This window comes from Adiantum capillus-veneris, chromosome 16, assembly GCF_014529385.1.
Source record: "Adiantum capillus-veneris isolate H3 chromosome 16, ASM1452938v2, whole genome shotgun sequence".
Taxonomy (NCBI): domain Eukaryota; kingdom Viridiplantae; phylum Streptophyta; class Polypodiopsida; order Polypodiales; family Pteridaceae; genus Adiantum; species Adiantum capillus-veneris.
In genome coordinates, this window is record NC_140946.1 from 133,630,193 (window position 1) to 133,646,156 (window position 15,964).

The 15,964-nt window shown below is 39.1% G+C and overlaps 1 protein-coding gene across 15 annotated transcripts in view; it reads right to left on the reverse strand.

Moving 5' to 3' along the window:
- The window catches only part of LOC147439900 (uncharacterized), a 102,700-nt gene that overhangs the window by 44,298 nt on the left and 42,438 nt on the right, over nt 1–15,964 (reverse strand). For 4 of the 15 annotated variants that reach the window (XR_015184657.1, XR_015184659.1, XR_015184661.1 and 1 more), the window contains exons 5-7: nt 13,552–13,680; nt 10,457–10,694; nt 7,958–8,618 (exon numbers count right to left, since the gene is read on the reverse strand). The exons of 1 other annotated variant lie outside the window; for it this stretch is intronic. Coding sequence is in view for 5 of the 14 variants with exons in the window: in XM_086485626.1 (XP_086341752.1) it covers nt 8,599–8,618; nt 13,552–13,680 (149 nt within the window). In the remaining 9 variants the exon portion in view is untranslated. Of the gene's footprint in view, nt 1–7,899; nt 8,619–10,456; nt 10,695–13,551; nt 13,681–15,964 lie in introns of those variants that run through there. 10 more of the 15 variants (XM_086485627.1, XM_086485624.1, XM_086485625.1 and 7 more) reach the window with 7 other exon arrangements.

Sequence of the window (15,964 nt, forward strand, 5' to 3'; positions counted from 1 at the left end):
CTACTACGACATGAGGATTGGCAAGCAGAAGCAAATGAATCTGGAAACATCGGCAGATGAAAACACTAGCGAATCTTCCAGTTCTGAGGAGGAGACCACATCCACCGACGAAAGTGACAATTCCATTGATGTGATGGGTATCATTATGAAGGATCCACAAAGGGTAAGCACAACTGGTGATCCATCACCAAAAGGGAAACCCAATGAAGAGGAGAGAAAATCACCTGGCCTAGGAGGAAGTAGGTTGAAGGGTATGTTGTCTACGGAATTAACACTTGAGGAGAAAGATAGTTTTTTGCAAATGTTGATGGGATTTCCTAACCTATTCATTGACAACTATGAAAGAATCACGGGCATTACAGTGGTGGAACATAATATTAAGCTGAAGGAAGGGGTAAAACCAGTTGTGCAAAAGCTACGACGATTGGGGGTCATACAAGAAAAGGCACTCTTGGCCGAGGTAAGGAAACTGCTGGAGGCGGGATTCATCTATCCTGTAGAAAACTCAGAATGGGTGTCACCCGTAGTGGTGACGCCTAAAAAGAATGGCAAGTGGAGGGTCTGTGTTGACTACAAACCACTAAATGCAGCTACAAAGAGAGACCACTTTCCTCTCCCTTTCTTGGATGAAATTCTGAATGAAGTAGCGGGTTTTGAATGCTATACCGTCTGTGATGGTTATTCTGGATACTTTCAAATACGCATAGCCTTGGAAGATCAGCTAAAAACCACTTTTATCACGCCATGGGGTTGTTTTGCATACAGGGTTATTCCATTTGGTCTCACAAATGCACATGCCACATTCCAAAGATATGTCACATATGTTTTTCAACCGTTCTTTGGAACATCCATAAGAGTGTTCATTGATGATTTTTGTATATATAGCTCCCATATTTCACATTTAGAAAAGGTAACTGAAGGTTTGGCTAGGTTGCAGAGCCTAGGTGGGCAATTAAATGTGGATAAATGCCACATTGGGGAGAGTAAAGTCATTCTACTAGGCCATGAAATTTCAGCAAAAGGTATCAACGCCCACCCAAGTAAGGTGTCCGCACTCATAGCCCTACCTTCACCAACGACCGCATGTCAACTGGTCTCTTTTCTACAGAAGGTGAGGTACTTAAGTAGATTCATACATCTACTATCACAACTTGTTCTACCACTGCAACAACTCACTCAAAGATCAACTTTCACTTGGGACGAGGAAAGCGAACATCACTACAACAAGGTAAAGGAGGTCTTAGCCACTCTGCCAACTATCTCACCACCTAAGTGGGATGAAAAATTCTATGTCACCTCAAGTTTTGGTCATGACTCATTGGGGGCTGTGCTACTCCAAAAGGATACGACGACATCTTTCATGAGGCCAATCTACTTCCCTAGTCGAATGATGACAGCAGGAGAGAAAGGTTTCACCCATGTGGAACACTTAGTCCTAGCTCTTAGATTTGCAACTACAAAGTTTAGGTCATATTTGCTGCCTAAGCAATTTGTGATTCTAACCACGGATGAAATATTTCCCTATGTTGTGCAACACATGGATGTGTCTGCTAGAATTACTAAATGGCTAGTTCGTCTGCAAGAGTTTGACTACACGGTACAGGTAGAAAGCATGACAAGGGCAAGTTTGGGGGGACTCATGACCTACCAAGTCTTTGAAAGGAAGGAGAAGCAATCTAAGGAAGGAGAAGTACGATTACCTCCAGTGCCACCGATGGTAGAAGGAGCATACTCTCTCTACTTTGATGGAGCCTACAAGCGAGCGTCCGACAAAGCAGCTGCAGGAATAGTGGTCTTTGATGACAAAGGGACAAAGGTATTTTCGTTGGGCCAATTGTTAGATTCACATTCTAACAATGAAGCTGAGTATGCAGCACTAACCAAGGGTCTACAATGGTGCGTCTCGCAAGGTGTACAACGCCTTAATGTATTTGGGGATGCTCTACTTTTGGTAAGGCAAGTAAATGGAGCATGGACATGCAAGAATCCTAGTTTAAGGACTCACTTAAGTGGTGTAAAAACCTTGTTGGGTAAGTTTGAAGAAGTTCAAATACACCATATCCCAAGGGCTCAAAACCAAGAAGCAGATGCCCTAGCAAGTGAAAGACTACAGGAAGTGGTGGTTGGAGCAATAAAACTAAAGCTCCCTCTATTTCAAGGCAGTGATGCCTTGCCTGACATCATGCATTTTTTGGAAACAGGGGAATGCCCATCAGATTTAACAAAGGGACAGAAGCAATGGCTGACGTGGAAGGCCACAAGGTATCGACTCATCAATGATGGTTTGTACTGTAAGGGTAAGGACCAAATACTCAGGAAGGTCCCTCTCTCTCAGGAAATCACGGGAGTAATTGCTAGCTGTCACGACGGGGTTTGTGGTGGTCACTTTGCCCTAGACATAACAAGTAGGAAAATCTTGCAGGCAAGCTTCATATGGCCTAGCCTCAACCGTGATGTACACCACTGGTGCAAAACATGTAAGTTGTGTCAAAAGGCCGGCACTAGGTCACTTATGCCTGAACCACAGACACCTATTCTCTCATATGGCCCATTTGAAAAATGGGGTATCGATGCCATTGGGCCATTACCTAGGGCCAACTCAGGAAAATTCTACATTATCATGGGGGTCGACTACATGACTAGATGGGTAGAGGCTACAGCCACCACTAGAATCACAGCGGAAGAGGTAGCTAAACTTATCTACGAGCACATATGCTGTAGGTTTGGCACACCTTTAGAGATCATCTCTGATAGAGGGCCAGGTTTCAAAGCAGACTTGGTAGGAGAATTAATGCAGAAACTAGGCATTACAAGGAGGCACTCTTCACCATATTACCCTCAATGTAATGGCCTAGTTGAAAAGGTAAATGGAATGGTTTCTAAAATTATTACCAAGCAGGTAAACAATCATCTCGGAGACTGGGATAAGTATCTACTACCAGCTTTATGGGCCTACAGAACTTCATTTCGTACATCCTTGGGATTCACACCGTATCATCTAGTATTTGGTAAGGAAGCAATCTTGCCCATTGAAGTGCAACTACAAAGTCTCAGAGTAATGGCAAGCTAAATTCAACAACCCAACATGCATTTGAGAGATCACATCATCAACTTGGAAAGACTGCAGCTGGACAGAGAAGAAGCAATAAATTATTATGCAGAGCATAGACGGCTTAGCTTTAACGAGCATCTCCGGAAAAAAGAATTGAAGAAAGGAATGTTGGTGCTCCGCTACGACAATCGCTTCGACACGTGCAAGGATAAGAAACTCCTACTCCAATGGAAAGGTCCTTTCATCATCAGGAAAAAGTATGCCAATGGAAGCTACCAGCTTATGGAGGTTGATGGAAAACTTCATAAAACCAGGGTAAATGGTTGGCGACTTAAACCTTATTTTCTTCGATTTGACCAGGCTCCACCTATTGACATTCCAGATGAGGACACACCATCAGGCTCCACCTCCGACGATAATGATCAAACAGATGAGCTAGAGACATGAATGCCTCTAGCCAAAAGGGGAGGGCTAATGATGGGGGCTTTTCACAAGCCAAGCTCCCATACCCCTCTTCTCTCGTCCCCACCCCATGAAAACCACCTCTTAGGGAGGGAGTGATAAAAGACATTGGAAAAAGTAAGAAAAAATAAAGTATGATTATGTAAATATATAGAAAAGGTAAAATAGGCCACCTCATGCCTGCGGGGCAGCCCATCCCCACCTTGCCTCCTTTTTCTTCATTGTTGCCCCGCCGTGTGTCCCTTTTCCTCTCCTCCACTCAAAAGGTCAACCCCCTCTCTCTTCCCCTTGTCCTTTCTCCTTTCTCTCTACCCTCAAGCTACCCCACCTCTCACCAATAATGCATTATAACTCACCAATAATGCACCCTAACTCACATGCAACTTACCCTGTCTTCCAAAATAGTATACCCCACCCCCTCTTTCTCTCTCCTATCATATCCCATGACCCAAATACCCCCCTCTCTCTCTAAAGGGCGCCATGTCTCTTGTCTTGTAGCTAAATAACCTCCCCCACACTCACACACACTCAGTTTCACTGAAAAAAGGTGCCCACAGACCCATCCCCACCCGGTGGTTACCTGATTTTTCTTGTGTTCACACACATCTGCACACAGATTCACCTCTGAACACACTCCCCTCTTGTAATTACTTTATTCTCCATGTCACCTCTCACTTTTTTTCATCAACCCATCTCTCTCTCTTAGTCTCTCTCTCATGAGACTGCTGTTCTGGCACATATACACACAACTAGACAAGTGGGGCCCACAGTCACATGGCCTATGTAGATAATGATTTCTTCATTTTTAAATTCTAGAATTCCTTCCCCCTCCTCCCCTATATAAAGAGGGGTCACCATCACACTAAGGACACACACAACATCACCAAAGAATACACTATGCACTATGTGTGCCTAGTGCACACACACACACCCACACCATCACCATCACCATCACCGCAATCACCATGCTCGTCTTGAGCATGACCTCTACACCCTTGGGATATGGAAGATGAAGGGAAACTAAATGAAGGATGATGGCCATAACCCTCGTGCGAGTCTTCGCCATCAACTCCCACCTATCCGCCATGTGCTCTACCACGCTCTCCCTTCTCATTCCCCTACCCTATGCTCCCTATTTCATCGCCTTATTCTCTAAATAAAGCTTGAGGTTTTGTGAGTATGTTTTCTTGCAATGTTTTGCCCATGTGAGGTGTGCGGAATCGCCACCTAGTTTTGTGTTTGGAGTGAGCTTGTGTATGTGTGAAGGGTGTGCGGATTCGCTATCCTTTTGTGGTGCCTAAGTACTAAGCTGCTATACCCTCTCTCTCTCTCTCTCTCTCTCTCTCTCTCTCTCACTTGATCTCATTCCCTTCCCTCTTTATCATTACTCCCAAGCATCCATCTCTCTTGGATGAAAACTTTGTTATGGTGGTGTGTTGTTTGCGTCCTAGCCGCTGAAGCTAGGTGGTGCCCCCTGTTTGCTTTACCATGGCAGGCTCGAGGCGCGCCATTCGGTCCCCGGTGTTTTAGAGGCCGTCGGGGTTCGGGGTTCGCTTTGCTCCCGTCAATCCCTATTTGGAGACAACAATTATTAAGGATCCAAAAGATATACCTATATAGATCATCTTCTCTAAAGATGACAGGTGTAGACATTTTAGATTTTTTTAACCCAACATGTATTCTTTTTTGTAGATACATGTATATCCAAGTGTCGCTCTGTGGGAAAAATCTATTTTTATCAGATTAGATAAGGTATTAAAAAGACCAATAGATCTTGTTAGAGGAATATTCTCATAGCATTGTGTTATGTCTGTCTTAAAAATAGAGAAAACGTTTTCTGGGAGGTTATTAGAAACCTCTGCTGCATTCTTGTTAGAGGAATATTCTCATAGCATTGTGTTATGTCTGTCGTAAAAATAGAGAAAACTTTTTCTGGGAGGTTATTAGAAACCTCTGCTGCATTCTTTACAATTCAAAACGGGCAGGAGTCTAAATTTCCAAATCATATTAGATCATTACGCTTGATGGCACAAATAGCTTCTATTTCTAGTAGAATAAAGTTTAAGCAAAAGGTGATGTCATTAGTAATACAAGAGAACAAGCTATTAGATGCATCAGAGATCCATCTAAATTTATGTTTATGATTTTTATAAGTTGGAAAGAGTACGGGCATTTTCAGAGAGTTAGGACAATAGCCAAGTTCCGATAATTCATCATTTAGAAGTGAATAAGTTATAAGAGGAGAGGTATAAAGTTTAAATAAATCAACCCCATTGAGTCTGGATAAGGCAGAATCAAAAGCTAGTTTTTTACAGATAAAGGAAGCAGTGTTAGACGCTTTATCTAGGCCTATAATAAACCACCTCTCCTTAATATCAGAGTTGGAAGTCTTAATACTGAGAGTCAGCCACCAGGTAGTCTCAATACTTAGCCACTCATGTGGCATAAGACTGATCTTTTTCCAGAAAATATCTTTAAGTGTAGAGGTAAGTTGAAAGTGAACATCAACCTCCAGTTGGAGTTTTAAGGCCAAGTCGGCCAAGCATTCAAGTAGAGCCACATAGGCAAGCTGAGGATTTAGTGGAAAAGGAAGAATATGATTCAAGCCTTTACTTAAGAGGCTCCTCACAAGTATATCAGATATGGTTTCTAAGTTAGAAGTACAAACATGTAAGCCTAAGTTAGCAAAAGACTTACAGAACTTAGGATACAAGTGACAAACACAAACAGAAACCTCTTCATTGTGGAGGAAATCATTATAATAAATAATATTTTTGATAGACGGCCAAGATTTCCAACCAAACATCACATCTTTTAGTAACAAATTTGATCCAAAAACATGTTTAAAGCATTCAGTAAAAATAGATTGGGGAGTAAAAAATTCCAAAATCTTGCTAGTAAACAAGCAGTGTGTAAATATTCTAATACATACTTCTTCCTTCGAAGGTAGGTAAAGTCTGCCAGGCGTTCCTTCGTACCTGCACATCACATATCCAAAATATTTTGGATTGGTAGGTTTCTGCCATGGCCTCTAATATAACTTCTAGCCCTCCCTCTATCAAATACAAAATCACTAGAGAAGGGAGTCATGAAAGAGGTGTAAGAAGCCGACGGAGAGACAAGAGTCTTGGGGCATTTGGATACTTGAGTATCATCATCATCAATATTAAGCTTGATTTGCCCAACCATAACTTTGATTCCTTTATACCCTCCATAAGTGGTTAACAATGTGCCACAACCTTCAGAACCAAGCTCTTGGAGGGTGTCGCACATAATAGATCTGTAATGTATAAAGGCGATTTGAGCTAAGACCGGATCCATAGCTTGTCCACCAAGCCACGAACAAAAGAGGGAAAGATGAAACTCTTCTTCTTTGTCAAGAAAGATAATTGGAAATTGTTGAGGGCGTACCAAATAGCATGGTCAAACCAAATGATGCTCGACTCACAAGCAACTCTAGGATCTAAAAACCTCCATGCACACTTAAGGTAAGGTCTGAAAACATTCCATACTATTTCAATGTAGTACTCAACATTATTTTTACTAAAGGTCATCACACCTTTGGTTCTTGCATATAAACCTGTATTAGATCCACATTTTTTGTCGTCAAGGAAATTCATATTGGAAGGAGCTTTAATCAGATCTCATTTATCCAGAAGCTGTAGCCCTTTAAGAACCTTAAGCTTGCATTCTTCAGTAGTGGCAAGTGCTAGGTTGGCAAGGAAGACCCAAGTTTCCATAGAAATGGGAACAAGAAACCCTTTATTCGGGAATAGCCAAAGTCTGTGCTCTACACCCAAGGATTCTACTTCAATTTGTCGTGATGGTATAAAAAGAAAGGCCCTAGAGACTTTTGGCACCATATCCAAAAGGGAAGCCTCATTGAGTGAACAAAGGTCCTTTTGAAATTACTTTACTACTTCCAATGCCGCAACATCTCTACAAAAGAGGCAATTAGGAGGAGGGACTATTGGAGTAGAGGGAGCAGTAATAAAGATGGGACTTAGCCCACAAAATTTTCTGAGAAGATTTGATAATTCAGAGCTTTTAGAAGAGAAGGAAGCTAAGTCTTGAATATGGGCTTTGGAAAGACTAGCCAAATTAGAAGTAAATTACAGTAGTAGGTTGATGCCCTCAGTTTTATTCTTAACAAGGAGAGTGAGAACTTTTATCCATTGCTCAAAGGAAATAAGTTGGACAAGTGACAGCCTAGAATCTTTTGAGGCATCAAAAATTAAAGTTGAAGCTTCGGTATCTTGGATACATTTCAACGTAAGTAGAGAAGCAAAGGATAGGGGTTCCATAGAAACAGTAAGACCTTGCGAAAGGGAGATAATTTGCAAAGATTTCAATAACAACAATTAGATTAACACATCTTGGAAGAGGAGAGTAGATCCAAAGAGCTTATACAGAGTGTAACTTCTATTTGAGTTGTACAACCCTATGAAGATAGGGTCTAATCCTAAGTGAGATTTTAGGAAAGACACTTTCTATTTCTCTAGCAAGACGTAATTTCTCTGAAATCAAATCTCTTTTTACTGGGTCAGAGCAGACCTTCATTCTTGCTCTGAGTTCTCGGGTAACCTGGTGGACATAAGTTTATAAAATAGTGAAATGACAAGGAAAAAAGGACGTTAGAAAGAGAGTACAAGAATAGTTAGAATAAAATGGCCGTGCTAGAAACCTTTCACCAGGCAGGTCAAAGGGGACCACTGAGACTCTGTGATAGCACCCCTGCCTATTAGAATATAATAAATTTTATTGTAAAAAGTGCTAAGAACTAGAACTAAGTTCTGAGAGAGAAAGACTAGTCAATCTCTCTTTTGCGTTTATTGTGTGTGTAGAAGTTCTAAACAGATACATACACGCAAATGAACACTACTTGTTCACAGAGACCAATAATTCTATGCAAATACAATGGATTTGTACAATAATTTATTTTCTGTTGAGAATAAATTTTGTACAAGGTAGTGAAGAAAACAAAGTACAACATGGGAGAAAGTAATCCCTAAGTCTGGAATGAAGCTGCTTCAAGGTAAAAGATAAGCCTTATGTCCTCAACCACATAGAACAATAATTTTTTATCAAAGAAGGTAGCCCTCACCTGCACCCATAGCCACAAGAAAACAATTCGTTAGCAAGTGACTGTATGCAGGTGATGCTGGGCATCCCAATTGCTATCCATGTCACATTGAAAAGAACAACAATTCTCAACTTGTATTATGTTTTTTTTAAAATAGAATAAGAGTCCTTGGTTTTTAGCAAATCTTACCCAAAGAGTGAGATTCCCATAATAAATGCTACTATATATCAAGACAGTTTTTTAACATTCCGCTGCCTATCCTTAGTTTGAAGATTTTTAAAGAGATTATATCAAAAACCTATGTTTTTAATATTTTTAAATCATTCTTTAACCACATCGGGGAGATTTTTACCCCATAGAAGCAAGCACAAGTTAGCCATAGGCCCAACACTAGGCATCAGTTCTTAACAGCTATTCCATTACAAAACAACACCTGAAGAGATAGAGGAAAGCCTGTTTATGCATAAACAAAGTCAGAGCAAAAATTTTATTTAAGTTATAGAGCCTAAAGGCCTCTGTAGTATATTAGAGAAAGAAAAACCAAAACCTATCCGAACGACACAGTAAGGTACAGGACTACGGTAACCAACAGAACGACCAGAGGAGTCCCAACCCAAATGTTTGAATTTTGTCAAAATATACCACTATTTGAGTTAAGAATAGATGTAATCATTTCAAATGCCATCATTATTCACAACTGACTCTCTTGGGGCCGACATAATTTTTCAAAAAGCCAGTAAAAAATTCATGTTTTAATCCCTCCTAAAAGAGTGATTCCATCAACTGTTACCCGCTATTAAATAGAAGCAGCACATTTTTTTTTCTCAGTATGGAAACCAAAGAAGCAGAAGAATTATAAAGTATGTTTTTATAGTTCAAGCCAAAGTTCTATTCTCTAAATCATAACCAAACCACCTGGGCAAGTCAAAGCCCCTAAGCGAAGCAAAAGGCCAAAACCATAACAGTAATAGTCTGAGATTTGAAAAGTACAGTAAAAAAAGCCGGAGACCAACAAAAGAATTTTCCAAAGTCAGGGTCTCAAGCAAGAGAGTAACCATTATACCATAAACCCATGTTAAATTTCTAGTCCATGCTAGAGAATTAAAGTTGGACCGTCTTTGTAACCAGCATCATGCAGGTAAATTTGTAATGTAAAAAAAAATCCAACTTCTTTCTCAAATGATATGAAATGAGAGTATGCGTGGCCAAGTTCAATAGAGCCAAGCTAAGATCATTTTACCGCAGGGGAACTAAACCAAAACCAGGCAAGCTATCCCAAGCTACAACATGTCAGGAATGTTTTCAAGATGCAAATGGTGAGCAATAGAACTGGCTAGTGTAGTAAAAAAAACCAAATATCTTTCGGCTACATGATGGCAGTCGACAACGGTAATCAAGCTTGAAAACAAGAACTAGACATCATTCGGGTATTTGATGTTATTAATTTTCAAAAATTATTTTCAAGATCTGGCAGTACCTCAATACCAAGTAATCATATGAAAGTGAGATTCCTTACTTTTTTAGAGTTTTCATCATAAAACCAGTCTAGAATCAGAGCATGCCATTCCATCACAAAACAGTCCACTAGCTGGAGTTATCAATAGACAAAATACTCTCAAAACCAATTTATCATTATGTCTCAACCACACCAGCCCAGCCCAATCTTAAATATAAGATAGGAGAAGAACCCCACTAGATCAAATAAGAAGAATTAAAATAACCTGTAGACTCGGAGTAGATGACAATTCCTCCACAAATTTCTCCTTTCCCTTAGGCATGATGTAGTCTTAATAACTTAGAAGTTTGAACGCATAGGTTGAAAACAAAGAACATTGATGATAAGTGAGTATAGTACTGACCTGTTCCATATCTATGAGGGTTTTATAGAGGTTGAAGCACAGCCATAGCGGATGGGACCCAACATCTGCCAGACATTTCGACAATCGAGGTCTCTCATAAAGCCCATGTCTTGAGGGATTCCATTAGCACAAGATCCGGTAGCGCACAACATGTGTCACATCGTGAGTGCAGTAGCGGCATCTTTGTGAACACTCCTTTCACTTGCAGAGGGTAGCATGCGACAGAGCAGATGTACAACTAGATTAAAAGATTGCAAAAGGTTAATAAGTAAAAACTCCATACAGGTGTTCATACGGTAAGGCCATTTTTTAAGGGTTTTAAAGGCAGCAAATAAAACCAAGCTTAAGTAATTTCTAAAAAGAGGCTACCAAGAAACCCACTTATTTTACTCCCTGTAGTGAAATTATGAGAACCAGTACTTTTATAGCAGTAACCAATTTGAACATATCATACAAAATTTTCTAAGTCGAAGCATGGCATAAAAATTCTTATGAGGTATATTCTCCAACTCTAGATGGTCACAGACAAAAAAAACTACTTATAGTACTGATATTTCAAAAGAGACTATTATAGGTAGGATGGTCAGTTGGGTAAGTTTCTAGGAGAAACATATGTCGAGAAAACAAAGGTGAGTAAGTGTGTTACGGGACCCAATAAGTGTTGGAAGTAGAGTGGGTTTTTTGTACGAATAGTCACTTGGTAGAGGTTGCTATCTGGATCTATATAAGATAGGGATATTATACTTTAGAGTGCACTGTAACAACAATTTTAAAGAGTTTCAAGCCGACTGTTTACAAGTTTTTTCAATAACTTGTCTTAGGCTGTGTCTTATATTTCATGTGCTATGACTTATAGTCAAGATCAGGTATTAGCAATAACGCTTGCCCATCTGCAGCAGTCAAGTGAGTCCATCAAGAGAAACACCATACTCCGTTATGAGTATCTTCTATTCCATTAATTAGGAACATCAGGTGCACAGATGAAATGGTAGAAATAACAAAATAGAGTAACATAGGTGACCCTTTGGGGTCGAGAACACTTCAGGAAAAATATCCGTTTGGCGATGATAAAGGAAGCCCTAGGCTTAGGGCCACATTATTATTATGTGGAACATTTAATGAAGCGTGGATTTTTCAAGCAATTATATTTGCTAGCGCAGTTTCTACCACATCGTAAGATATTTTTGTATCGCCATTTTGGCCTACCCCGAAGAGGATATTTTAACTACTCACCCCAAATCAGGGAGTTTAGTGTAATTTTAGACAACCGTATATTACCTTTGGTTGAGCGTCCAAACATGTGTTTCTATTGTGACAGGTGCTTGTGTGATCATGTAATGGACGGGTTAATTGAGATGTAAAGGTGAAGAAAAAAGAGGGTTTTTTTTAAAATCTAAGCGAGGCTCTTTTTGTCCAATTTATGTAGTGAATTATGAGAAAGGACTTATGTAAATTTGTGTGTGTGTGTGTACACACGTCATGGTGTGAATGGTATGTGTTTCAATGGTAGTATACGCTACTTGAAGGATGTACCAGACTCTTCTTGAACTCGTGAGGGAGATATGACAAAGTCGTTCGTGTCTATGTTCTATATGTGCAAAAATGATACAGATGATGGAAAAAGGGACAAACTTATAGAGCAAGAGCTATCCATTTTTGAAGAAGTAGTTGTCCCCACTTTTTTAATGCTTTGCATTTGCACTTCCATGCGCACCAAATCATAGTTCGGGAAAATAAATTTTTGAAGCCAATGTTAGGATCATTTTTTCCCCTTTATGAGAACGCAAAAAAACTCGCAGTTTTAGTCCATCTCAAATACTTCTCTCAGAAATTTAAATACATCTCAAATACCTCTCTCACAGAAATTTAAGGCAATATTTTTTTATTTGAAACTGGTTTTGGATAAAGCAAACCTACCTTTTCTCGAGCCTTGCATATGTGCAAGCAAAAAAGGCAAGCATATGCAAGAAAATATAGGCATGCTTTTTTTGCTAGAGAGGGCCAAACTAATAACGCATATCAAGGAGGAGGAAATTAGTATTGATGCTTTCATGTCTCTGAAGATGTGTGGCTACCATATGTAAATGTATATAGAGTTTTATCATTCACTTTTTGCAGTTTGGTGATTGATGCAAAAAATAGGGAGGTAATAAAGAAGAACAAATGAATTTTTCCATCCTACCAACATTTCTAAGAGTGTCAAACTAAAGTGGATGTAACCTTACTAGCCCCCATGCTACATAGACCACCTATTAGGTCCGATAAAGGAAAAATATGGCTTTTCTCCTTTCAGACGTACGAGATTCAAAGCATAAAGTGTAGAGATTGGAGGTGTATGCAATACACTATCTTTACAAAATATACCATCACTAGGGATTCCATAAGCCAAAGCAAGAGAAGTAGAATCCATCTAGACATGAATGCAAGGCCTAATGGGTATATGTATCACCAAGGGATATATGTACCTTTTATACTTCCATCAAGTTGTCTTTTAGTTTACTTTATTCTATTTTGTAGCTAGGCACTATATCAGTTTAGTCTCATTGATCATTTGGGTATTTTGAAGATGTTTAAAATAACATTTCATTTTCATTTCTCCATTTCTTTTCTCTCTCACTCTCTCTCCATATCTCTCTATAAATATATATATATATATATTGGTTTGGTCTCATAGCTCATTTGGGTCTTTTGAAGACATTTAAAGTAACATTTCATTTCTTTTCTCCATTTGTTTTCTCTCTCTCTCTCTCTCTCTCTCTCTCTCTCTCTCACACACACACACACACACACACACACACACACACACACACACACACACACACACAAATACAAGTTCAAAAGCAGGTGTGTGTGTGTGTGTATGTGTGTGACAAACTACATATTTACTCGCAGGTGCGAGCGTACCTCTCTATGTGTCACACTCACAAATACAAGTTCAAAAGCATGTGTGTGTGTATGTGTGTGACACAATACATATTTACTTGCAGGTGCGAGTGTATCTCTCTATGTGTGTGTGTGTGTGTGTGTGTGTGTGTGTGTGTGTGTGTGTGTGTGTGTGAGAGAGAGAGAGAGAGAGAGAGAGAGAGAGAGAGGACCCAGTCGCGGCTTTGATATGCTTGCGTCAGTGGTGTCACATGGCTGCGGCTTCTCTATAGTGTCACGCAATGAGGTGAGGAGTAGGTATGGTGTGCTTTGTTTGTTCATCCACAAAAGAACACTTTTACCTGTTCAAAGAATATGTGACTCTTGAGCTCAAGGCAATGAGTACAAACTTATTTTATTTCAAAATTTTGCATTTCAAAGTAAGAATGGCAAGAGCATTCCAATCTTATTATGTATCAAGAACTTAAATTCAAAAGTAGAAGTGGTTGGTCTTCATCTTCAATGTTGAATTACAATAACTCTTAGCATGCTTAGGAAAGGATGTAAACAAAAAAATCAAGTGATTTGTTGTGAATATGTTTAATAGGTGTCAATGAGCCTATCAAATTGTTGTCCATGTCAAACTTGAAGACACTTAGACTACTCACTATCCTAGCCAATATACATTGTTTGTGATCTGAAGTGTTAGGCATAAAACCTTTTATGATGGGCCATCAAAAGACATTGACTACCTCCTGATGCAGGTTGAAATTCCAACATTTTTCTTAGCATTTTTTGCATTTCATATGTTCTAGTCATATAGATCCACAAAAACGTATTACAATAGTAAGAAAGCTAAACATATCTACCTATCAAAATCCACAACCACCCATTCTTGTCCAAGGAGAATATAGTTCTTTTGTCCAAAACCATTGAGTTAGAATGGTTTAATTCAAATTATACTCATGTATATGTGACATTATGTTCGTGTGTTTTTGTGTGTGCATGTTGCTCTCTCTCTCTCTCTCTCTCTCTCTCTCTCTCTTTATGTATATGTGTGTGTATATATATATATATATATATATATATATATATATATATATATGTGTGTGTGTGTGTGTGTGTGTGTGTGTATGTATATATATATATATATATATATATATATATATATGTATATATATGTATATATATATATATATATACATATATATATATATACATACACACATATATATATATATACATACACACATATATATAAGGACCGTAGCAAGTCCATAAATTATATTGAGAAGGTTGAAATTTTGAGCACAAGAATCTCTGCCTTATTGAAAGCCAATGCTTGGAAAAAAGATCTAATTCCTTTAGTAGAGGATGTCAACAACTCACTTTAAGAGAAGGAAACAAAGTTGCCTGTTATCGTAAAACATATTTTTTTTCTAAAGATTGTTTCACAATTAAAAGGGTGTTTTTTCATGTACATGGATATCTTCATCAAAGAAGTATGCATGCACACTTGCAAGAAATTCCTCTTCATCAAAGAAGTAGGTACACTTACAATATATTCCTTCAAAGAAAAAACCATGACTTTTACCTTAGTTCTAAAAGTTGGAAAAAATAAGGTGTATGGAATGGTCCCTGATCTTTAATATTGCGACCGCATGGCGATCCGTGGAGGCGGGGAGCCATTGGCAGAGCAATATTGCTGGGAATGGTCACTCAAGGACCAATCTTGACCTTCATAGATGAGAGGAGGGGGCCAATAGATGTCACTAAAGACAGGCTGCACCAACAGTGAGCCACTGTACAGACATTATGGATGTTGAGCTGGTAACATTCTTGATGCTGAGCTGGTGCAAGATGCTTGGAGGAGGCAAGAGGATGACTGCATTTTCTTTCGATTGTTGCTGACGTTGTCGAGAAATTTGCGGTCTTGCCAGGAAAGCACCAGGCTTTTGTTTGTGAGAGTTTGTGAGAAAAATTCAAAAACTATATGAAGGAGTTAACCATAGATGCCATGAAGTATAGGGTTTGGAAGGAAGTGCAATCAAAGAAGCTTCATTCTTTCTCTCTTGTACTCACACACACAAAGAAAGAACACAAAAGAGAATATCAAAACAACACAAAAATGAAAACATCAAGGCTATGGTCATATCGTATCATGGGTAATATGAAAGGGTTGATAGATGAGTTAATGGTGTTCAATCTTTGCCGACCAAATAGGCTACGAATTGTTCTTTGAAATTGTACTTTTGTGCTTACCAAAATATATATGTTCATAGCAAGATAACTACACTTACGTCAAAGGAAAAGTTATAGTCTATAGGGATCTGGTGAAAGAAGTATTTCATTGAGCCTTTCTGGGCCAAAGAGAAACAGTATACGTTGTTGAAAGTGTATTTTACGACTAATCCATACGTTAATTCTAATAGATCACACAGAGTGGAAGTGATAGAAATTCTCATCATGTGGACTATTCATCTAGGATAGTATGTGAGAAACGTAGATATGAGAGAAGTGAAGAGATGAAAAGTTTCCCTCCCAAGCCCTATTCTTGCCTGTAGGCAATAAGGATACTACGGGGAGAGATGTACCTGTAGCAAGGAGAACCTAGAATTTGTAGAGAGAATTAATTTCTAAGAGTGA